At 43.9% G+C, this 26,141-nt stretch overlaps 1 protein-coding gene across 1 annotated transcript in view; it reads right to left on the bottom strand.

The window, feature by feature from the left end:
- The window catches only part of Cacng3 (calcium voltage-gated channel auxiliary subunit gamma 3), a 94,198-nt gene extending 90,096 nt beyond the window's left edge, over positions 1–4,102 (bottom strand). Inside the window, exon 1 of the mRNA XM_032892722.1 lies at positions 3,201–4,102. Within this exon, the coding sequence (XP_032748613.1) occupies positions 3,201–3,411 (211 nt within the window). The 5' untranslated portion in view covers positions 3,412–4,102. The remainder of the gene's footprint in view (positions 1–3,200) is intronic.
- Between the last annotated feature and the right edge of the window lie 22,039 nt (positions 4,103–26,141).

Raw genomic sequence — 26,141 nt, forward strand, 5'->3', positions numbered from 1 at the left:
GCTGCTAGCGCATGAACTCGGGCTCTCTAGCAGTGATCTGAGAAGCTGCAAGTCTTAGGTGACATACCACCTGCCAAGCTGAGGTATATGACCTTGGGCAAACTATGGAACTTCTCCTAGGCTCAGTTTCCCAGTCTATAAGGTGGAGGTAATGACAGTCGCTACATCTCTGAGCTCCTCTGAAGATGAAAATCCCAACTGTTCAAAAATTGAAAACGGCACTACAACATAGCAAGGACTGAGTATAAACGACACTCTGCTGGGTCATAGGGTGACAAAAAAGAAGTGAGCATCTCTCGTGAGTGCCGTGGTCCTCGTGAGCATGCAGTCATTCCCAGGACCACTGTAAACATTCATTGCATGTTGGCTCTCGCATCATAATTTCTTGAAGGACTTTTAGAAAATTTAGATTCCGGGGATACACCATAGACCTATGGCGGCCTAGAATGTAGTTGTGGAGTCTGATAATCTATTTTTAAAAACCTATTCATAAGATTCTAGTGACTAGCCAAGTTTGGGGACAATTATTGGATATTATTGTTTTGTTAGATTTGAATACTTCTGCTGTTAGGGGCCTCATTATTGCTGGAAGCTTCTTACCCCACGCTGGTTAGTTATTTATGTTTAGGTAAGACACCAACCCCCTTGAGGCCACAAAGAACATTTCAAACCTTTCTTCCAAATGACAGCCTTTCATAGGTTTGCATACAGCTGTCCCTCCTGAGTATTTCCTTATTTTGGGCAAAATAATCACATTGTCTCATGACTCTTAAAATATGAAAAAAAAAGGACTCTTCTAAATTACGTGTAAGAAGAAAAATGATCAAAATACTTCCTTCATAGGTTCTTTGATGTTTAAAGAACCAGAGGATGAGAATGTTGCTGTTCAGACAGGAGGAGTGAATAGAGATGGCTATCACCTTCCTCCTCACAGAGGTTGGAAATCCTAAGATATATGCTGTCTGCTGCATGTGTCTTACCATGCAGAAAACAGAGGTTCTTGCATATTTCTTGAGCACTTGATGTGTTCGCTCTATTAAGGAGAATCTTGGCTTCCAATTTTATGCAGGCCCATCTAAATGATTAAAAACTTTTCAGATTCAGAATGGTTCATGTATCTAAACCGAATGGAATGCTTCAAAATGTAAGATTTAGCTGAGAAAAAAACTATAGGAAGTTTCCAACAAGTTTTCTCAAAAGAACTGACTAGCCCAAGAACACAGCTTCGATCCCTCTAAATCGTCCCCAATTTCCTTTCTCAGTTACTCCACTAAAGCTGTGGGACACTCAGCTGTGGCTTTGCTCCCGTGCATGAACTGTAGGCACGGAGTAGAATGTTGAAAAGAAGAGGAAATGCTCCTTGTGAGGGTTTGAGGAAAGGTTCAGAAAAATGTAGGCCCCGATTTTATCCTGACAGACTTTTAAATAAATAAGGCAGGGTGAAGAATGTCAGTATTAGTGTTTAATTTTACATTTCCAGACTATTTCCAAGAGGCAGAAGGAGTATAAATGACTGAGCCTGAGCTACGTCTGTGTGGTTTTGGCTGGGGAAGAACCTTTTTCTTTTAATGCCACCTATGTAGGCATCATCATGTATATCAACCACAGCATTGCAAAACGGATTTGATTCATAATTGCCAATGCAGCAAAGGGAATGGTGGAATTTCTCCAAGGTGAGTGACCTCAAACTGTAAGTGGTCAGAAAGAACCACATTTTAGTATTTCTGTTAGTAAACTGGTTACAGTGTAAGCTCGAGTAGTCCTAACTCAAGACTAATGATTCCAAATCAGTCATTTCTTGGGTTAACTGAGAGTTAAAAGGGACAAATATCTTAGCTAAGAGTATGGAGACCATTTGCAGCATTGCTGCGTTTTCTGACTTTACATGAAGAGCCCTCTCCCTCCTGGGCTTTCCACCAGTTGCAAATCTGTGTTGGAAACAGAACCAACTGTAGTGGCGCTATAGTCAGGAGAGTTCAGAGCGTCAGGACGTGGGAAGGAGGCCAGAGAATGATGCAATATTACACTAGCAAGTGATGTCATAGCATTATTTCCCAAGTCATTTACATAAATGCGAGTTCCCAAGAAACCCTGAGAAATGCCACAGGGAATGCAGGGGGAGGAACCAAGGGAGATTGACTATCACGGTGATAAACTTCACTGGCTTCCAGGAAGCCAGAGAAACAACAAAAACCAATCAAACAGACAAATAAAATCCCTTCTTAGTGGCCCTTTAATCTAGTGGCTCCCCCAGCTAACAGATTCACAAAGCTTTGATTTTATCTTTTTTTTTCACTCCTTGTGACACCCAAGTATTGTTCAGTGAAACTGACAGTCACCCTTCAAACGGTGAAGCAAGTTTAGTAGTGACATAGGCTACCTAAGAGCTCCACACTCTAAAAATGGCCCGCCTGCCTCATTATAATTTAGAACAAATCCTCTAATTTTTAAAATTAGAAGCAATGAGATGCAATTCTTAGAGTCAGTCTTGTCTAAATGTCAAGGAAATACATTTGCTGGTAATGGGCGTGATTTATGAATGAAGTCAGGTGGATCGAAAACACCAAGACTTCAGCTTTATTTGGAGCCTAAATAATGAAACACTTATTCATAAAGACATTTTTCTTTAGATGTGGGGGCGTGGGAGTTGGGGTTTACATATTGTTCCCTAGTATAAGTTAACAAAGGAAGTTCATGGCAATGTCTAGTTGGACCAAACTCAGAAGAAGCTGGTAAGCTTTTATTGTTTAAGAAGAAAGAAAGAAAAAAAAAAAAGGATCAGAGTGCCCCAGGTTAGATCAGTCCCTCAGCACCTTCCTGTCTTATCCCCTTCCTTTACTTAATAATCCCCATTCACCAAAATGCAATTAAACAAATCAAAGTCTCTAGACAGAGATCCAAGCAGTGCACAACATGCCTAGAGGTTCAGGATTAGAAGCTTTCTCAACTGCAGAAGGTGCTTAAGAGTGTTACAAAATCACATCACATTTAGCTTAGACCAGAAACAATCAACAAGACCCAGCCCTTCCATCCACACAGCACCTGACTCAGTGGAAGCATAGTCTGGACACTCACGCATCTCCAACAACAATTTAAACTATTTTTCTTCCCCTCCACTGTCTCTATTTTCCCCCCCTCCAACACATGTCAGGACATTAGAAGCAGATCATTCAGAGCCAGTGAGAGGAATTTGTAAGTACCTTCTAAGCAGCAGGTCCTCCACAACCCGGAGTGGGTCATTACTTCTTCATTTTTCCTGCTGGTTTCATTGTCACTTGTAGATTTAGTCCTGCACACACCTCTGGAATATAGCCAGTAGTCCGTGCCCACCGCAATGGTCATTAAACTGAAAGCTGCGAAGGCTCCTACAGTGGTGATCAACATCTGGATACCTCTGTCACACATCCTCATAATTCTTCATGGTACTCTGAACGGCTGGGGGTTGGAGGGGTAGATTCAGTGACAGACTGGGAGAATCACTCTGCAGCTGGGTAACCTAGGACGGCCTCTTCCAAAAATCCAGATCTCCTTTTGTCAGCATCCACGGGGACTTTGGGAAAGCTGGGATTTCCTGTCTTGAGCTCTCTCCAGTTCCCTGAGTCCTCTATGGCCCTCGGGAGGGTGCGGGCTCCAGGGGGTTGGTCCACATCACTGCTGCGGTCAGAGGATTCCTGGGTTGCTTTCATTCCTCAGGAGCTTGGTGAGGACTAGCGTTTGTGCAGGGCATGGCTTCGGAGCTTGGAGCTGCCGGCTTGGTTTGAGATGCGCCTGGTTTCTCACAGCCCCCGGGAGACTCAAGGCAAAAGAAACCCAGAGAGGTCTGGTGTGTGTGAGTGTGTGTGTGTGTGCGTGTGTGTGTGTGTGTGTGTGTGTGTGTGTGTGTGTACGTGTGTATGTGTGTGCGTGTGTATGTGTGTGAGTGTGTGTTTGTGTGTGTGTATGCGCGCGTGTGCGTGCGTGTGTGCGAGCGCGTGTGCTGGGGGTGAGGGCGGATGGCAAAAAATAGCTCTGCTAGGAGGCGAGTCGCTGAGAAGAGTGTTCACTGCTTCCCCAGCCTCCCAGGAAAGCTCTCCGCCTGCTCTCCACACCCCCGCGCAAACTGGAGAAAAGGGAGAGTCCTGGGGCGGGGGCCGGCCACTTGCGTCGGAGGGCTGAGGTCCGTGGTGCTGAACGGACAGCTCCCCGCCTGTTGCCCAGCCTCCCGCTTCTCAATGCTGGGTCGTTGGAGGTCCGTGGTGCTGAAGGGACATCTTTCTTTTGCGGCTGCACCGTTGCTCGCGGAGCTCCTAGGCTAGGAACCTGGGGTGCTAAAGGGTCCCTCCTCTAACACTCTCCTGGTGCGTTCCTAGAGCCAACCAGGCAGCTCAGCTCTGCGTACTCAAGCCCACAACCAAGCAAAGTTTCGGGAGCCCAGGGCAGTCAGCATCAGGGCTCCAGGGCACTGCAGCACGGTGGATCCGGCTCCTCAGAGGGAAGGGTTAAGGACAAGGACCCACAGCGCACTCTGGTGCGCGCGTCTTATCTCAGCGCCCACCCAACGCAGCATTCTCTAATCAACACTCCTCCTCAACCCTGAGCCCAATGAGCCAGGCAACTTTGTTCTTTGCTGCAGGAGTCCACTAGGGAGACAGAAGCAGGGAAAGATCTATTCTTTTTAAAGGGATGGGAGACTCTAACTGGTGGCTCACTTGGGTGGGCAAAGTGTTGTCTGTGTATCTCTGTCTCAATTTCGTTCCTTAGAAAACAAACCAATATGTCTACCCTCCTGTCTCCGGAGCTCGGGTTTACATATGAGACAGTGTGCTCACATCAGACTCAGAACCATTCATATGTATATATGAACATATACCTCGAAAGGGCTGAAGGGATTAAATGTACCTAGACTGTCGTTCACATATCAGGGACCTTGGGTGAAGGAATGTAAGGGTTTGATCCCTGAATACGCTTCTTAGATATTTTCACACTTTTACATCTGAGGGGGTGGTGAATTCAGGATGAGAAAGCATTGAAAAAAACGTCAGCTTCTTTCCAAAGGCCCTGATGCTGTTCATTTGTTAACATCTTCTAAGTCAGACCAGGAAGCAGGTGTAATTAGGTCTGGGTTCCTTACTTGCCCAAAGCACAAATGTCATCACACACCTGTGAGTTCTTTCCCTCAGAAATAGCAAATGCTGAAAAGAACCGGCACAGACCAGCTTCCAGGTTCCATATGTTCTAGCATATAGATAAGGACACACACTAAGCTGACTTCAGGCTTTCCACCAAATTGCTCTGACCAGTTATTTTGTTGTGGGGTGACAGATAGTAATACCCATTTGGATGCTTGGAATTGAGGCTGCATGGGCTGTTTCTACAACCCATGAGATATGCCCACAACCAGCTGTCACCGCTGAGTGTTATTCAACTGGACAAACACATAATAGAAGGGAATCATAGACATATCCATTCTCCAGGAGGCCATTTCTGGCTGTATGGGGGCTACGATTCAGGTAACTGAGTAGGGGCATCATACTGAAAAGTCTCAGACTTGGCTCACAACCTTTTTGTGACCTTGACGTTTTTATTTTTATGTTAATGTCATTTGAAGACGTGGTTCTTGGTGTTATAGACACATGTGCACGGCGTTATGACTGATTTCGTCATGGTTTCTGCACAAAGTAAGGCACAAAGTAAGATACGTGAACATATGTATACACCTGCATGGTGCAGTTTGTGGGGTCATGTGATCATGCTTTATATAAATACACAGCTGAATGCATGCATGTGTGTGTGAATCTGCAGGTACAATGTGGACCTGTCTGTTTAAATGCATTGACTTGTATATATGTTTGCCATCATTTATACCGACAATTTAACATATAACAAAATGAAATGCAAGCTTAGGGCCAAGACTGTAACTGACAAGACTAGAAGCAATGGGGAGAGATACACGAGCCACCCTCTAAGTGACTTAATGTCTTTTTTCTTATACAGAAAATGTTTCTCAGTGGGGATTATCGATATTCTTGATCACTATTATTTTTGTTGTTAATACAAATAATACTGATTGCTAACTTTCTATTTTGAAATGGTCTTAATGTAGTTTAGGCTGTTCTCAAACTTATTAGAAAACCTAAACTGGCCTTGAACTGTCCTTTCTGCACCCGTGCCTAGAATGCTGGGATGGCAGTTGTAGCTATCACACACAGCTTGATTGATAGCAGTGACTTTCAAAGGCCACCTAGTCACATGAAGGTGAAGTTGGTCTTTCCTGGGAGGTTTTATAGGATAGGTAGATATTTTCTTCTCAGTCTCAGAAGTTTAAATAATACGAAATAATTGAAAACAATCAGACATCCCTAGATCTGTTCGATTCTTCTCCTATTCCGGGAGAGTTGGGTAAGGTGCACTCTGTAGCAAGGCAGTGATGGTGGTAGGACTTTGACCTTAGGGATAGTACACTCCATGACTCCCTTCTCCAGATGCACAGAAAAGCAACAGCAGCCCCAGATCCACATCCTCAGATTTGTAACATAAAGCCACACATAACAGGTGTCCAGCTGATGGAACCAAGTATCCAGGCAGACTCCTGAGAAGAACAGCCGAGTGCTCAGATGGATAAGGAACACAGTCACAGTCAGAAACCACAAGAGAAACGGCTGTAATGCCCAAGGATAGAGCTTCGTGCTGTAGCTTGGTGACTCAGATCATCCTTGACAACCTTTGTCCGAAGCCAAAGCTAATTTGAATATGGGGGCATCAGAAACATGTCCGAGCACCTGACTGAAGTGAGAGCCAGAGGCAGGGAGCCCATCACTTAGACCCTAACAACTTCTCCTGGATTACCACGGGAGGATCTCAGTCTTTCATTCAGTAAGACCTGTAGGTGTGTACACCGGTGTGTGGAATCTGCCGCTGGGCCGAGAGAGAATCACTCATTCTCACCACTAGAGGGCTCTTTCACCAGTTCAATCGCAATTCATAGCGTCCTCTTAAGGAAATGGAGCCAGAGGCTTCCTCCTTGTTTGCCAATGATCCTATCTGATCCTGCTCATCTGGCAGGAGACTCAGAGGCATTCCAGCAGCTTTAAACCTGTGCGTCTTTCTCTTATGAGACTTTTTTCTTCCGCCGAACTCTTAGCTTGCCATTAACAGCCATTGTATATTTATTTGTGTCTTTTCTCTGTTAGGGTTCCACTTATGAAAGCATTGTTAACGGCTAACTCAATTGCATAATTGTTTTGAGTGCCCACCATGCATAAGCCAGCCAGCTCTGCACTCGGGACAATGACGTAAGTCTCATCCTCCAAGGAGCAGGAGAAGCTGTATTGGTGAGCACGTTTTGTCTGCAGGTGCCGGAAACTCACTGGAGCTCACTTGAGAAAATGGGAAGTAGAGCATAGAAATATGGGGGATGTTTTTGAGGGAACCGAAAGCCAAAAATGAAATTGGAATTGGAATCAGAATCGGGATCTCAAAGTAAAAGCCACTGGGATCCTTGATGGCTTCTGTGTTTTTAAGCGGTGCTTCTTTTTACATTCTTAGGGAAGAGGTTTTATCTTCTGTGCTGCACTCATATTACTAACAAAACCTGACCTAAGCAGCTGTCGGGGTGTTGGTGTTGGTGGTGGCGTGTGGTCTACTGGCTCCTGGATTCAGAGGTCTCAATCCACAGAGGGAGCATGCTAGATCAGGGCAGCTTACACGATGGCAGACAGGAAGCAGAAAGGGAGGAAGGTATGGGGTGGGGGCTGGGGAAGGATATCCAGGAGGGAGCAAAGGAAGAGAGGAGGGAGAGGGAAGGAGGGAGGGTGAGTGCCCTCAGCCTATGGACTGCCTGAGAGAAGATTTTCCCCTTTAAGTTAATGAGTCTGGAAATGGCCTCACAGATACACTCAGTGATGGGGTTTACTAATCTCCCAGGTGCTCCTCTAGGCTATCAAGTTGATATAATCAAGCTCAACTCTCACACCTTCTCTTCAAGAATTTAATCTTCAAGATGGGAGCTAGATTCAGCTCCCGTTTAGAATATCCAGAATTGACAACCTAACTGGTTGAGCTTGCGTTCTGTTATTAAACTACTACCAATCAGATGGGCTCAGTGGGAGGGGATCTTATGATACAGCCTGACTAAGAAGACCATGGCCTATGAACTGAGGGAAGGATGTAGAATGCAGTATCCTGACACTACAGATAGAAGCCAAGGCACATATCTTTGGCTGATGGAAGCAGATATAGAATTTGGGCATCTTGTAAAAATGGCAAAGACATAATCTAGAGAGGATGGCTCAGTAGTTAAGAGGACTGGCTGCCCTTCCAAGGTTCGATTCCCAGCAAACTCAAGTGACAGTTCACAACTATCTGTAACTCCACTCTCAGGGAATCTGATGCTCTCTCTTTTGGCCTTTAAGGCCACCTGGCTCACACATGGTAAAAAGACATACATGCAGGCAAAACATCCATACACATTAAATAAGTAAGTAAATATTTCAATGTCAAAGATAGAATTGACATTATTCAATTACCATAGCTAAGGCAGAAGAGGGGGTAGGGTGGGGTAAGCTAGAAGACAAATGAGTGTCTGAGTTCTCTGGGGCCGAAAGACCAGGGGTTCTAGGGTAGCTGGATTTTCATCTCAGCTCTTTCTATCCTGCTTGGTTTAAAAATCTTATGCAAGCATATTTTGGTAAATGTTTAAAGTTAATTAAAAACTGAACGAAAACAAGCAGCAGCAAGCCACCCATCCACTGCTCTCAGCCACCTCTTGCTTTATCAGTACAGAAATGACAACTGCTGGGGTGAGCTATCTCTTTATTCCTAATGCCTGGGCTTCTCTCCCTGAAACATCCCATTCACTGACAATGTTCAGGGTGTGTGTGGTGCTGCCTAGCTGGATGGTTCAACAGGTAAAGATGGATGCTTGCTGCCAAGCCTGATGACCGAGTCTGGTCTCTGGGACTCACATGGTAGAGGGGAAAGATCGTCCTGCAAGTTGCCTTCTCACTTCCACATTCATGTCTTGGTAGGCATGAGACGGGTATACATTACACATACATATATGTAAATTAATGTAATGAAAAAGTAAGTTCTGATTTACACAAATTAAAATAGAGATCTTGTGCTGAGCTCAAAAACCGTCACGATCTTAGAGCACCCTTCCCTAATGGTGCTGTCTAAAGTATCGCCGTATATTTCTCTCTCCCCTACCACCCTGGGGTGTGCTTTGTCACAGCATCTCTCGGTCCTGAGCATACAAACACTCAGATACACAACTTTGTTTGCCCACATCTTCCTGATGAGGATGAGGCTTCCTTCCTCTCATTACATCTACATTTCCTGACCTCAGACTGGTGCCCCGGATTTAGTAGCTGCTCAAAGAGCATTTGCGTAATCCATTATTTGTGTAAGTAAGGATTAAGCTTCACACCTGCAACACGCACTGTGACTCAAGCAACAGGCATCTTGTTCTCAATCACCTGGAACTTCGGTCCAAAGGAGTGAACAGTAATCACTAGGAAAATAAGAACACTCGTAGCAGATGCGGTTGGATTGATGCCCCTTACCAAATTGGGATGTTTACATAACCCTCATCCTGAGCCACAGACCACAGCTGCTTCTCTTGGGACAACTTTTTCAGCTTATGGAAGCTGCCTTGCCCAAGGACTGGCATGTCCTTCAGGGACAACCTGCAGCTAAAGGAAAGGGCAGTAAACTCAGGAATGTAAAACCGTCTTGCCAGAAAGAGGAACTGTGTATGTTCCGTAGTCATTCACGGATCATGCTAAGATTTAGATGGCACCAAGACCACATCTTTGTTTGCTTTTGAGCACTTCTCCTGTGGTTCTTAGACTAGAGTACATTAAATCACCCACAGTGGGGCCGGGGATGTAAGCTCAGTTGGTATAGTGCTTGCTTAGCACGTAAGAAACCCTAGGTTCAAGTCTCAACATCCCATGCACTGGGCATAATGCACATCTGTAATTCAGCACTCTGGTGCTAGAAGGAAGATTAGAAGTTCAAAGTCATCTTCAGCTATCTAGTTAGAGGCCAGCCTGGGATACACGAGACTCTCTCAAAACAAACTGTTCTTTTTGTCAACTTGAAACAAATCTAGAGTTAATCAGGAAAAAGAAACTTTAACTGAGAATATTCCCATCAGATTGGCCTGTAAAAAAGGAAAAGCCTGTGGGGGCATTTTCCTGGCTAATGATTATTGTGAGAGGGTTCAGCTTACTGTGGGTAGTGCCAGCCTTGGGCAGGTGGTCCTGGATTGCATGAGAAGCAGGCTGAGCAAGGGGGATGGATTTACACTGAAAGAGTAAGGCGAGATAAACCCTTCAATCCCTTTGGTGGTTTGAAAGAGAATGGCCCTATAAGCTCATATATTTGAATGTTTGGTTTCCAATTGGTGGACTGTTTAGGAAGGATTAGGAGATGTGGCCTTATTGGAGGAGGCATGCTTTGAGTTTTCAAAAGCCCATACCAATCTCTGCCATGTCCTCTCTCTGTGGACAACTTGTAGATCAGATGTGCTGTCTCAGCTACTGCTCCAGTGATATGCCTGCCTGCCTGCCTGCCACCAAGGTCCCCTCCATGATAATCATGGACAAACCCTCTGAAACGGTAAGCAAGCACCCAATTAAAAGCTTCTTTTTATATGTTGCCTTGGTCATGATGTCTCTTCTCAGTAGTAGTAACCCTAACTAAGACATACCCAAGGGTGGCACTCCCATAGTGAGCAGAACCCTACCACAATAATCATTAATCAAGAAAATGCTCACACAGGTTTGCTTATAGGCCAACCTGATGTGAGTACTCTTCTCAGTTGAGGTTCCTCTTTCTAGATAACTCTACATTTGTGTCATCCACGTATTATTATACAATAAATGAAGAGGACAATGTTTAACAAGCTTCTACCAAGTTCTCGTGGGTACTATTGCTGCTCTCCAGAAAACTACAATTTCAGGATTACTATTTTTTTTATTGTACCATGTCTCATCGTCCCTTGCATTTTTTCCCCCTTAAATAAATTAGGTGCATCAGAACCCCTGCCTCAGGCTCTGCCTCTAGGGAATTCAATCCATGCAATCAAGGAGAGCTGATAGAGAAATGCCCTCAAGGGCAATTGAGGTCACTTTACCGAAAGCACTCCATGGAAACAGAACTCTTGAGGATGGACAAATAGCGAAGATTAGGTCAACATGTTGCAGGGAGTTAGACTAACAGTGAAAGCCCTGCTCTGCAATGGGCTTGAGGGAAAGAAAGAAAGAAAGAAAGAAAGAAAGAAAGAAAGAAAGAAAGAAAGAAAGAAAGGGAAAGACACCAACCATGATCTGGATTCTGTTTCTGTAGTTGAAATCAAATTTGATTTTTTAAAAAATTTAATTCCTTAAAGAGAAAAGAGGGCTTATCATACAACTCTGATCAATAAAATGTAATTAAAAGATGCTGTATGTAAATAGCCAGAGAGTGAGAACAATATGTGTATTTAACTGCTGGTGGGTGGATAACCACAATGTGGCACACACATACGGAAGAATATTACTCAACCATGAAGAGGTATGAAGTTCAGCACATGTTATATATGCTATATACGTGAACAAACCTTGATGACATCATTATGCTGACACAAAAGACTCTGCTTATTTGAGCCTCCTAAAGCAGGCAATTCTATAGAAGCAGTGGATTGAGGTCATAGGGGCTGAAGAGCAAGAGAAACAGGAAGCTTTTCTCCACCACTATAAAACTTTTGCTCGAATTACTAAAAATAGTTTCATAAAAGTGGGAAAGATTATGGTGTGTTGTAAATGTGATTAATGCTCTTGAGTCATATACTTTAAATTATTGAAATGTCAAGTTTGAGACTGGAGAGATGGCTCTGAGGTTAAGAGAGCACTGGTCACTCTTTCAGAGGACCTTGATTCAAAAGTGTACTGGCTGGTTTTGTGTGTCAACGTGACACAAGCTGGAGTCATCACGGAGAACGGAGCCTCCCTTGAGGAAATGCCTCCATGAGATCCAGCTGTAAGGCATTTTCTCAGTTAGTGATCAAAGGTGGAAGGGTCCCTTATGGGTAGTGTCATCCTTGTGCTGGTAGTCCTGGGTCCTATAACAAAGCAAGCTGAGCAAGCCAGTAAGTAACATCCCTCCATGGCCTCTGCATCAGCTCCTGCTTCCTGACCTGCTTGAGTTCCAGTCCTGACTTGCTTTGGTGATGAACAGCAATGTGGAAGTGTAAGCTGAATAAATCCTTTCTTCCCCAACTTGCTTGTTGGTCATGATGTTTTGTGCAGAAATAGAAACTCTGACTGAGACAAGTTCCCATCACCTACAAATTAACTCACAACCTTTTGTAACTCTGGCTCAAGTGATCCAATGCTCTCATCTGGACTCCATGCATACTGCATGGGTTCACAAACGTACATGCAGGCAATCACACATATACATAAAATAAAAGTAAAACTTAGCCAGGTGTGGTAGTACATGGCTGTAATTCCTGTAATTCCAGCACTCAGGAGGCAGAGACAGGTGGATCTCTGTGGGTTCAAGGCCAGCCTGGTCTACAGAGCAAGTTTCAGGATAGCCAGGGCAGTTATACAGAGAAACCCTGTTTTGAAAAACAAACAAATAAACAAAAATAAAATAAAATAAAATAATAAAATCCTTTTTCAAAGGCAGATTTTGTGTTATATATTTTTTATCACAAAAACAGGTGGAAAATGTGTGTGCATGCATACATACATACATACATACATACATACATACATACATACATACAGTCTCCCCAGAATCCTTTGACTTTTGGCTGAGTGACATGGCTTTGTTTTGTCATTTCTTCCTTCCTGAAGTCAGGACCTGGTGACTTGTCAGCAACCTCTCACTGTGTAGACACAAACTCCCATTTACGAGAGTTGAAAATAAAAGAGATGACACTGTGTTCCTTATGCTCTTAGCCACCATCATAGACCAAAGCTATTTGCCTTCAAAACTCCTATTATATGGCAAAACCTAGACTCATTAGTTGATTTAACTGATTTTTCAAGTTTAAAATGAGCATAACCACTAATGTATACAGACAGGGAGGAGTGAAATTAGAGGGGTAATTTAGTGGTCAAAAAAACTCTTAGTTCCACTTGCCAGAAAGCCAACTCAAAATGGATAAATGAGCAGATAAATTCAGGAGTCGGTATTTGTGAAACTGTAAGGGCAAGGACACTTGGAATAGCTGCAGCCAGGTTGCCCAGGGATTTGGGGTCTCTCTCCCACTCAGTCCAACCTTGCTCTATGCTGGCTTAATGCTCAGTGTGGCTCTTCTCAAAAGCCAGAGCTCCTGACTTACATCCTATGGCCAATTCCAGAGGGAACAGAGCTCCACCCACAGCTGCAGCATATTCTCAGAGCTGGTTTCTCATTGGTCCGTTTCCAACCCGAGCATGATCATGATAAGCAGGAAACAGCTTTGAGGCATGTGCTCCCGTTCCGTTCCCGGATGTGCAGAGAAAATCAGCCTCATCCTAGTCCATGTAGACCGAGAATAGGTTGAAGGGTGATTCTTAGAAGAAACTAGTGGTGGGAATGCCAGACGGATAGGAAACAGGAGGCAGACAGCGTGCTGCAGTCACGGAGGGCCACTTACCTGTGCTAGGTCATTCGAATTAAAAATACTTATGGGACCAAAGAGACGGTAGTGTGATTAAGAACCCATGCTTCCCTTATCAGTGAGGTGTGTTTGGTTCCCAGCACACCAACTGGGAGTCTCATAACTATGTAAGTCCAACTCCAGGTGATCTCACGCAGTCTTCTCACCTCTATGAGCAACTGTACTCACATGTACACACCCTACCCAGGAGCACTCACAGACATATAATTAAAAATAAATCTTAAAAAAAATAAGTATACTTACTCACCAAGTACTGTTATAGGTGTTGAGACTTTAGCAGGGGCAAGACAAATGGATTCCCCATCCTTTAGTGAACTCACATGTTAGGGGAGAAAAATGGCCAAGGAATATGTAACCAACCAAACAACCAGCCAGCCAAAGAGATATGGTATGCTAGGCTCTCTGTTACTCTCACAAAATACTGGAGCTAATAAACTTATAAAGAAAAAAAGGTTTCTTTGGTTCACATGTTGGGAGATGACAGTCCACAGTCAGTTGGCCCTGCTGCTCTGAGGCTGAGATGATGAGACTGAGTTCTTTCTGAATAAAACCCTTCACCCTCATGCACCAGAAGAAACACCAAGGGAAAAAGATAGAGAGGTAGACGGAAGGTGGAAGTCCATCCTTTTCTGTCACCCAAGGACCTCTCACTTTGCCCCATCTGCCAAAGGCTTCATGATCTCCCAATAGCACTACCCTAGAAATCTTTACCATATGGTCATTTAGGATAAAAAAATGGTAGCCTGCTGGTAGCCTGCTGGTAGCCATGCACACCTCGAAGAAAATGAAATCGGGCAATATGACCAGGGTTGGCAGTAAAAGGGTCACTTTAGGCAACATGGTCAGGTAGGGAGGGCATTCTGAGAAGGTGATCTCTGCCTGAGAAAAGCCTTGGCCGGAGGAGGAGCCTAAGAGGCACTGGAGGACTGTGTCCGGAGCAAAAGCTGTGAACTTGGCTTATGCTGGTCAGAGAGAATAGCTTTGTGGGGGTTTTCATGGACAAAGAGATGAATGGAGGATGAGATCAGAAAGTGAACTAGATCCAGACTGTGTAGTCTGTATCAAGGCAGGGGAGACAGGTGTGGCGGTCATTTCTCTGTGAGCATTACTTCTCCCAATGTAAAGATGGATAGCCAAGTTGTGGGGGGAGGGGCTGGAACGATGCCATTTGGAGATTTCACTCTGGTCACAGAGTGGATCATGAAGGTACAGGAGTGAAGGCCAGGAGCCACTTTAGGGAGCTGTGTCACTAATTCAGGCTACAGGTATTGGTGTTTAGAACATTAAGGTGTGTACATTTCCTGAGGACTGAAGAGAACACTCAATGGGCTTAACTGGGGAGTGATCTGATCAGACTTGTGGTTTTCTGGTTGTGCAACGGTGCTTTGGTCATGCTCCCTAGGGCAGGGGGGTCATAATATAGCAGAACCCTTCGACCCCAAGACTCACCATGAAAACTACTGTCCTTCCTGCCTTCTAGGTTGAAATATGACACAGGAGATAGGAGAATGGAATTTGCCTTCATCCAAAATCTGACTCTAGGGAACTGGACTTACAATGAAAAACCTCAAATAATGTCAGGAGGAGAACTAGGGGGGAGAACCTTTGTTCTCCAGTAGTCCAGAGCAAATCTGGAGAGAGACGCTTGTATCTGTGGAATCAAGCACCGTACTTCATGCACCACAGGCAGTAGACCGGAAAGGTAGACGATCGGGTTTGGAGAAAGTGCCTCTCCTGTATGACCTTGAAAAAGTAAATTAACCTTCTGTGTCTCTCCTCCCTCCCGCCCCCAAATAAAACCAGGATCATATTAAGACCCGTCGCTTTAGCTAATAGGACCTTCCGTACTGCAGAATGCAGATTACATATGATAATACACGCAGCACAGCGCCCGGCATGTATCAAGTGCTCAATAGATGTCAGCTGCACTATAAATAAGATGACGATGCCAAAGAAGCCAGCTCTCTTAATGAGATCTGCTCTAATCTGCCACCTTTGGAATAACAAATGGCTGACATTATGGGCTTAGTTTCCTTGAGCCCCATACACCAGGCAAATGTAGAGACCCAGGGGGTAGCGAGAGTCTCAAGGGGTGTTTAGAGAAGAGATAAAGACCCCAGGAGATAACAGCAAGGCCTAAAACCACCTCAGAGACCCTGCAGATCAGTGAAATAGGGTTCATTTGGGACTTTCTCCTGATGACCTAGAACCCTAACCAAAGCTTCCACTCCTGAGAGGTACAGGCAGGGGACCAAGTGTGGTAGTGTTCATCTGCAAACCGGGCAGTTTGGAGGCAGGAGTTCAGGGCCTGTGTAAGTACATCCAAGACCCTGTCTCACAGACAGACAGACAGACAGACAGACAGACAGACAGACAGATAGATAGGAGGGAGGGAGGGAGGGAGGAAAACAACAACTAACAGTGCATCAAACATGAAATTAGAAAAGGATCCTGGCAGGGGAAGAAGAGATCTTTAGTGGAGGAGAGGGGTTGGATATTTGTGACATAAAAGCAAAGCAAGGCTATTTGGGGAAAGTAAGGGAGCTAACTGGCCAGAGAGGGTGGGAGTACGAGGGAATGAGTGTGGGTAAGAAGAGGATGTGTGAGGAAACCTCATATTCAAACTATAGCAGAGTGAACAGCTCTGAATTAAATGTGAGCTTAGAGCTTTGATACCTGAATTGAACTTTGAGAATCTTTAGTCCTAACAAAAAAGTCCTTGTGCCCACGGCTGCTGCAGAAATCACGGACTTGCCCCTCTTGTGTGGTCTCCCACCCCAGACCTGGTTCTCAATGCTGAATTATTCTGTAGTTGGGCTCCAAGTGCCTTGAATTTCCACCTCAATCTCTCATGTAGCTGGGATTGCAGACCTGAGCAATAAGGCTTGGCCGGGCTTTTTGTTTGATTGGCTGTTCTTGCTTCATACTTTATAATAGCACCTGCCACAAGTTGGGTAATGGATAAGTATTTATTGAATGGGAAGCCGAGCGAATGAATGATTATTCAGACTAGTTTACCATTTCTTTACCATCACCGAGAAGTGTTCGGCCTGACATAAAAGACAAAATATTTTGTGATTCACAGTTTGATATGATATGAACTTACAGTCGTTGATCAAAATGACCCACTTGGATGGATGGACTGTGGAATGATATCTTCTAATAAAGACCTTTGGGAGTGACTCTGGATCATGGTGAACAGCTCTGTGCTCGCCAGTTCTGCTATAACAGTGCATTACGGTAAAAATCTTACATTCTAGGAGACTGGAACTTTTTGCTGGACCTTACAGCCAAGTAAATAATACAACTCAAGATAACATAAGGCATTAAGACTGCTATCCTACTGTGCACTCAGCCTATTGGTTTAGCCTTTAAGGGACAATGTAACACCAGGTGTAGTGGCTTTTAATCCCAGGACTCAGAAGGTAAAGACTGGAGGATCTCTGAGTTTAAGGCCTGCCTGGTTAGTTAGTTCCAGGATAGTCAGGGGTACACAGAGACCCTGTCTCAAAAACAAAACAAAACAAAACAAAACAAAAGACAGCAATGTAACAGCCAACCTTACTTGCCTTGCATTTCCCATGTGATCAATTTACACAATGTCAACTAATAAATAGATATAATCTTAAATTATGAACTCTTCCATGGTCCTTCCCCAGAGAGCAATGCTCGTCTTATGATAATCACATGCGGAAAACAGCAAATATAGGCTGAAAGCGGTGTTATAAAATGAATATCCTCTATAAATGCTGAATGCAACATACAGGTACTGCTTGAGATGAATTTTGTAATACTGTTATCTAGGTCAGTTGGAGTCAGTGACTTAATCCCTTATAAAACTCTGTTCAAGATTTCTGTAAAGTAGCCTTTCTTCCTTCAACATGTGATGACTTCTGTGCTATTCAATAAATACAGAGCAAAGCGCTTTGTTAGGGATGGACACACCGACAAACACACAAGGACAGACTTCACAAGGCAGCCTTAAGGCAGGCACAGATTCAGAATCATATAGCAGACAGAGTAGGCAACCTTCTCTGGGAGAATCGAAGACACAGACGAGTGTGATGCATTCAGAGCTGGGCTTGGGCTTGGTTAAGTGACACCTAGGGGAAGTGCTTTGATTTATTCCCTTATCATGACACTGATACATTCTTGGTGAGTTTATTATTAATGCGTTCACACAGACGGCATTCTGCACTTTTCCACATCCCTGGGAGAACTTGCAGGATGGTAGCCATGGCTTCTTTTCCATTTGCTGGTATTTGGCTGCCTGTCTTCCACAACTTACACCAAACTGGATTCAGTGCTGGCCCACCGAATTGCTCTTCAGCCAGCTGCTCAGAGAACAGTCTCTGACACGCTCATAAGGTTTGCTGTGACCTCCAGTCTGCCCTTTGATCTATCACCTGAGTGAGCCTGCCACCTTCGTGGCTCCCATAGGATCCTGGATATTTCCTGGATGATGCATGAAAGACGAGATTCCATCAGCTTCCATCCATTTGCACAAACACCGTGTGACATCATTCCTAAAGTCACCTGGGCCCGTTGCCATTCTTTGACTCACTTTTCAGATTTTTCTCTCAGAATTTTAAATTCTTTTTAGAATCAACTTTGGGCCATAAATGTTTTCTTCAAATCCGTCTCACCTTTCTCTAGCTTATCATCATGAATGTCTATGTCTATATGACATTTCTTTCAGATTTAATTCTTATCTATAATTATAATTTTACTCTTATTTTTGCTGGTGGCTTCCTCACTTGGTAACATAACTGAAAACTTTTTTATTATTGATACTCCAATACCTATAAAACAACTATTTCTAAATCTTTTCTCACCCATACCAAATGGAACATATTTTAAAATGTTCTAATTATATGGGTACCAACCTTCCATATTTCCCAGCGTGAATATAGCACCTTATGCCTGACACCCCATCTTCCTCCTCCTCTTCTCTCTATATATTTGGTAGCTCCCCCTCATTTGTGAAAGATAAATTCCAAGGGCCTCGGTAGATGCCTGACGCTATGTAGTTCCAGACTCTAAGTGAAGTGTGAGTTTCCTAGGTGTGCTATGATGACCAGTTTTAATTGTCAATGTGACTCGATCTGGAACCACTCAGGAAGAGAGTCTTAGTAAGGGATTGTCTCCATTGGTTGGCCTGTGGATTTGTCCATAGATGATTATCTTAATAAATTAACTGATGTAGGGAGCTCTATCACAGTGTGGGTGGCACCACTCCCTAGGCAGAGGGTCCTAGCCTATAGAAGAGTGAAGAAATGGAGCTGAGCACAGGAAGAAAATGAACATGTTTGCATTTATTTTTTCTCTGCTCTTGACTCCAGATGTGATGTAACCAGCTGTTCGAAGTTTCTACCTTGACTCCCCTACAACGATGGTCTAAGACAGCAGCACAAACATGAGGACCCGAGTTCAAACCCCTCTCTCCTTTTGTCAGAGCATTTTATCACAGCCTCAGCAAGGAAGCTAGAAACACAGCTTTAATACATTTTAATTTTTAAAATTAGGTATGGTAAGAGATGAATAACAATCACTAACAATGAAATAACAATTACTATTAATTCCAAAACAGACTGTAATAAAGTTATGTGAATGTAGTCTCTCTTTTAAATGTAATTCAATCGGGTTGGGGATTTAGCTCAGTGGTAGAGCGCTTGCCTAGGAAGCGGAAGGCCCTGGGTTCGGTCCCCAGCTCCGAAAAAAAGAACCAAAAAAAAAATGTAATTCAATCTTTGTAGAATAGGGGATGGATCCTAGAGCCTTGCACATGCTCTGTCACTGAGCTGTAAGTCTTTTACTGTGATACACTCATCCTTCTTGAAATGATGTGGAATGAATTGTTGTGTTACAAAAACTACAGAAAACAAAACCACGGACTTGAGAGGCTACCCTCATGGGTGTGCTCTGTTTATAAAATATATACATCTATACCTTAAATGTATTCATATCACATACAGTTACACATATTTACATACATGTGGTTCGATTAAATTTTATCGACTATTTTCCAGGAAATGGATTTTTAACATCTTGGTATCATATATATGTTTATTCTCTTATATAAGGCTTAGTCATATAGGATATAAATCATTTGTGTGTGTGTGTGTGTGTGTGTGTGTATATATGCCTCATGTTGATGTTAGGAATCAGCTTAATTTTCTACCTTATTCATTAAGGCACGAGCCCTCAATCGCACACAGATTTCATCTATATGACTAATCTCACCAGCCAGATTGCTGTGAGGAAGGATCCTGTCTCTGCCTTTTCAGGTTGGAATTAGAGGTGGACCTCCACATCTATCTGAATTTAAATGGGTTGGGGGGTGTTTGAACTTGGGTCCTCATGTTTGTGCTGCTGTCTTAACCACTGAGCCATCTCCGGTGTCCCTAAGTACATATTTAAAATAAGGGAATTGGGGAATTGGATGTTAGATTTCAGTAATGAAGTGATAAGTTGCCAGAACTTTGTCAAGATTGTTTATTACTTTTAATTAACTTTTAAATTACTTTATACTCTTTAATCAATCTGGAATCGACATTGACGTACACCATGAGATGAGGATTTAATTTTGTTTTATTTATTCCCTCAAATATTAATCAATCATCTCAGGGTCATTTATTGAATATTTCTTCTTTCTCCAAGATTTGTATTGTCACTTTTATTATTAAATAAAGCCAGGTATCTGAAAGATCGTCTTGAAACTTTCTGTCCTATTCCATCAACTATGTTACAGTTATTGTGACATAAATCACATTAATCTATGCTGTAACATTTATGTTCTGTGCTATTTTAGTCGTTGAAACGTTATAGCCCATTTTAACATCTCTATTCAACGTCCTCTGAATTATGTTTCAGTTTCAGTTGCTCTTGGCTCTTACCCATTCATTCTTCCAGTTGAATTTGAAAGTCGCTTTGTCAACCCTTCCCCCTTCTCACCAAACCAAAGACAAACACAACAAAATAAAAGTATTTGTTCGGCAACATTTATCAGAATCATATCGAACCCATCCATTTACTTAGAAAGAAATGACACTCTTAGATCCTCACCCAGCTATCGAGTCTTTCTGATTTTATTTCAAATTCACTCGCTGGCCTTTTATCCCCCCTTCATGTCCATTCCCCACACTTCACATTACATTTATAGCTAGACGACGTGTTTGATTATTTTAGAAGAATGGAAACTGAGTGTCACCCAACTTCACACTGGTAGAAGTGTAAGAGGTGGTGGCTGGAACTGGATCCACATTCATCCAGCCTGCCCTCTGAACCGTGACGCTACTTTACTTAAGATTAGATCATGCCTCAAATAAATGTAAGTCATTATTTTCTAGAAAAAAATATCAGCTTCATTAAGATTTTCTGGCTCTCCGGCTGAGCTGTTCTTTGCTTGGGTTATATGCTCTCGACATTTAATTTCCTCCCTGTTTTTGTGAGTGAGGAACAGGATGGCGGCCGCTCTCCTTCCCACAGCCCTTCCCACTCTTCCTGATCCAGGGCCTTGTCATTCTGATTCTTGTTTACACAGTACCATTCATTGTGCGCTGGTGGAGTAGGAAGATGATCCTCCTGGGCAGACACTACTCTGATCAAGCACAGCAGCTCCAATTACACATCTGGAGAGTCACGTGCTCAGCTGAGTTCAGGAGTTAAACCAACTCAACTCGGTGGCCCATCACAGCGCTGGGTGGAGTCTCCCAGTCTGTCAAACAATGGTTGGAAATGACCAGACCACAGGGTTGCTGGATTTTTAAAAAGTAACTCAAAATTCTTATTTTTATGCCCCCCACAGTTGCTCTCTCTCTCTCTCTCTCTCTCTCTCTCTCTCTCTCTCCTCTCCCTCTCCCTCTCCCCTCTCCCTCCCTCTCCCTCTCCCTCTCCCTCTCCCTCTCCCTCTCCCCTCTCTCTCTCCCACGTCATACATGTGTGTATGTGGAGGGTCAGAGGACATCTTTGTGGGGTTGGTTCTTCCACCTTTACATGGGTTGTAAGGATCAAAATGACATCACCTTACTGCACAGCAAGCTTCTTTTCCCAGGAGCCAGATCATTAGCTCACCTATCTTTCTTTTTTCTTTTTTTTTTTTTTTTTTTTCTGTTTGAGATAGGTTCTCATGGAGCCCAGGCTAGCCTCCAACTTGCTATGTCACTAAGGATGACCTTACCTCCTGAACGTTTCCCCTCCACCTCCTGAGTGTAGGGATTACAAGCATGTGCCACTATACCTGGTTTACGCAGTGTTGAGGATGGAGCCCGGTACTTCATACGTGCTAGGCGGGCACTCTACCAGCCTAACTGCATCCACACAGTTTCTCATTGTTGGCAAAACTCTTCATTTGGCCAACTCCACAGTTTCAGTCTTTACTGTTCTCCACAGGCCCAATGTGTTGAGAGTTTGTCCAGTCATGGCTAAGAGGTAGAATCTTTAAGTGGTGGGGCCTAGGGAGAGGAAGTTTAATCATTTTGGAGTGCCTTTGAAGGTGATATAAGGGACAACCAGATATTGTCCCCCTTGCTTTCTGGTGACAACATGGTGAGCTTTCTCTATTACGCACTTCCTATCATGACGTTCTTGCCCTGCCAGAGCCCAAAAATGAGGAAGTAGCTACCATGGACTAAAAGCCCAAAGTCAGGAGCCAAGCTTATTTATTTACCTGTTTATCTCTTACATCTGTTTCTATAACAAGTTGATCTAGCCAACAAGGCTCTGCACAGTCTGCCCACAGCTCATCTTTTTACCCAATCTCAGACCCTTTCTGTATTGTGTCCACACCTGGGTCATTCTATTTTTCTCTCTTTGTCGTAAGTGCCAAGCCCTTTCTACAACTCTCAGTTTCTTCTCAAGGCTTTTGTCCCCACGAAGCATTCTCTGGGATCATGTGGTACATATCTCAAACTATGTCCTTCAAAGTGTTTCTTTAGGGAGGCCTAGCCAGCTACCAGACTGAAAAGAAGTTCCTTAATTACCACGAATGTTGTCACTAGTTTAATCGCTGTGATGAGCATAATCAACAGTGTTTACTGCTATGCTCTGTGTATTTGTGTCCCCACAGTTTACATGTACGAGACCTGATCCCCAGTGTGATTAGGTGGATGGAGGAGGGACCTTTGGGAGGAGGTCAGTGGCTTTGGAAGAAGACAAAAAGGAAGAGATAAGCATCTCCTTTCTCTTTTTTGGTCAGGTAAAGGTATTATAGAAAGATGGATGCCTACAAGCTAAGTGGAAGGTTATCACTGGGCAATCAGATTAACTGGTGTGCTGACCTTCTACCTAAACTTGGAAGAGATACCTTTCTTTCATTTAAGCCACTCATGATAAGGCATTTGATTATAGCATCTAGAGTACATGGAGACATTCATTTAGTTACTATAATATTTATTTTACTTTAAATTATGTGTGTGGACCCGTGAGTGTGTGTGTGTGTGTGTGTGTGTGTGTGTGTGTGTGTGTGTGTGTGTGTGTGTGTGTGTGTGTGTGTATTAGTACAGGTGACTATGGAGGCCAAAGGGATCAGTGCTGGAGCTAGAACTACAGGTAGTTTTGAACTGCCCGATGTGGGTGGTGGGAATTGAACTAGGGTCCTCTGAAAGAGCAATCCATGCCGTTACCTGCTGGTCCATCTGTCAGTCCCCACAGAAGCATGTATATACTCTCCTGCTTGCTTCCTACTGATTTATCTGTCATATGGAAATTTAGATGCAAAACCTTCATTTTTTTTTTTTTAGGACCTGACACAGTGGTTGGCACATCAGCGGCACCCATAAATGCACAGTAGAGAATCAGTGAAAATTCCACCCTTACTGGTCATCATGAGTCAACACCATTGTGACTTCTACAAAAGCCCCGTCAGAAAGTCAGGGATTGGGGAGGGGATGAAGCACAAAGCTTTGGAGCCAGAGAGCCTATTCAGTTTAGACTCAACTCAAATGAGCCAAACTGCTCATTTTTAATTTTATTGTGTGTGTGTGCATGTTCGTGTGCATGTTCGTTGCACGCCAGAGCACATGGCTTGGTCATTTGTTACAGGGACTCATTTACACTAACTATTCCGAAAGACAGTGATGGGTTATCATTTCTCATGGTTCTAGGAAGTGACTAAGATGAAGTATGGTTCTTGCTCTAAGTTCTAACCTAGCTTTACTTAGATGGCGGGAGAGGTAGGTCATCTCAAAGTGTTCCCCAGCCATATGTTTGATGGAGGGCTCCCCACTCACATGTCTGGTGGCTGATGTGGCTGCAGGGTGGGATCTTCATAGGGATTATCGCAGGAAACACCTGCCCATGCCTACCACACAACCTGCTAATGGCTCAAACAAGACTCAGGACTCCAAGGCACGGAGCCAGATGTAAAGCCTACAGATTTTCTTCATCTGACCTTGTTCAGGGAGAAATGAAGTTAAGCTTTACACCCCCAACCCCCCTTTGGCAAGATAGTGTCTCCTGTAGTCTAGTCTAGCCTTGAATTCACTCTGTAGTCGAGGATGACCTCGAACTACTGATTCTCCTGCTTCTACCTTCCCAGCCCTAGGACTATAGATGTGTAGCACTATGCCTGGTTTTACGCAATGCTGGGGGCTTTCATGTATGCAGTAGAACATCCTATTAACTAAGCCATATTCTCCGTCCAAGATTCCGCCTCTTAATGAGAGTGGCTCAGAGCATTTATGCTAGCTCACCACTGCGTTCTGTCTCCTGATAAGCATTGTAGGTTGCAAATACATGGACTTGGATTAAGCTAGGTTCACACTGACTCTGCCATCTATTAGTCTTATGTCATAATTGAAACAATATATGTCCCCTATAAAGGGCTACGTATTGAGTTGATAATGCTGTTTTGGAAGGTTCTGACCTGGATCCAAGTTGCTTCTGGGCTGAACTGTGTAAAGCTGGGAACCAAGATATGTCTTTATTCCTTGAACTTCTTGTGTGATATTATTTTTGTCACAACTATAAAACAGTTAATTGTCATTGTGACTAGTTTTGACCTCACAACCTTTTCTTCTTTGTGAAGTGGGTATCACGTGAAGAGTGCCGGCATGTGAAACTTTGCCATGACCAGTGATGAGTGACAGAAGCTCCTCTTTCAGCCTCATTATTGATACAATCTCTCAGGCACGATGGAGACATTTTTAACAGAAAAGAATGAGTACTCACCGAAAGCACAGTGCTCTTACTTGAGCCACCTGTGACACTTGCCTTCCAAGCTCCCCAGGGTGCAGATAGCTTTCTGCTGAGCCCCTCCAAAGGCTGCCTTCCAGGCTGCTGGGGTGGGTGGGCATGGCAACAGCCCCATCGCAGCCGGCGCGTGGCCAGACACTCAGATTTGCCAGTGTGGGCGCAAACACTCTCTCCCCAGAAAAGCTGCTTGAAGGCATAGACGAGGGGAAGGAAAGATTAAAAATAAAGAGTGGTCATGTTCAGTTTGGAGATTAAAGGAGCGCCATGGACTCAGAGGCCCTCCAATTCTCCTGCTTTGGGAGGGGAGGATGCCTAGACAAGATGGAAGGAAGGAGGCTACCCTGTGGCTTCCTTTTCCTAGAACTCTAATCCCTCGAACATTTCATGTTTATTTTGTTCGTACTCACAGGGAGCTTGAATCTGAAAGTTTGAATTGGACACTGGCTCTACAGCAGCCCCCAGCACTCCTGCTATCTGTGTCTGGGTGACTTTCATCATCCACATCAAAGATTTTCTTGGCTTCAACACTCAGGTTGGATCTGTGTCCACCTTGTATCGTGCCTCTCCTATTCTCACGATGCAGCTAAAACTTACAGTACAGGATTGGTTAGCTCTCCTCTCCGAAACCCTCCAGGGGAGACTTCTCTATTCCAAAGGTGGGGACTGACTGGCTTTACCCAAAATGCCATAACTTGCAAACATTGTGGATGTCCAGGGTCAGCTGGGTGTTTGTTCAGTTGCAAAGGACAGGAAATGCTCTTCCCATGGTTTAATAGCAGGGTTGGGGACACTGATTAATTGGTTCAAACATCTGGGAATCAAGGCATGCTTGGACCCAGGGCTATAGCTGCACCTCTCAGCTCTGTTTCCCTCAGTTTCGTACTGTTTTCAGGCCCGTCGTCCATGCTGGCAGGATGGCTTCAGCATCTTCCAGTCAGAAAGGAAGGAAGATGTTTTTCTTTCTCAATACTTTAAGCTTTTTCTTTTACAGCATACGCACATATACATACTGTTTATATGATGTGTCCATTTGTGTAAATCTATGTGCAGATGGTGTGTGCATATGCATGGTGTGTGCATGTGTGTGCATTTATGTGCATGTGTGTGTGCCTATGAAGTGACACATGGAAGGCAGCTGTTGACACTGGTTATTTTCTTTTAATCACTTTCCAATCTTGTATTTTGGGGCAGGGTCTCTCCCTGAACCTAGGGCTTGCTATTACATTTGAGTTAGATTGACTGGCCAACGAACTAATGGAATCTACCTGTCTCTGTGGTCTCCACCTCTTGGAATGTTGGGGTTACAGAT

This window comes from Rattus rattus, chromosome 2 (assembly GCF_011064425.1).
Source record: "Rattus rattus isolate New Zealand chromosome 2, Rrattus_CSIRO_v1, whole genome shotgun sequence".
Classification (NCBI taxonomy): domain Eukaryota; kingdom Metazoa; phylum Chordata; class Mammalia; order Rodentia; family Muridae; genus Rattus; species Rattus rattus.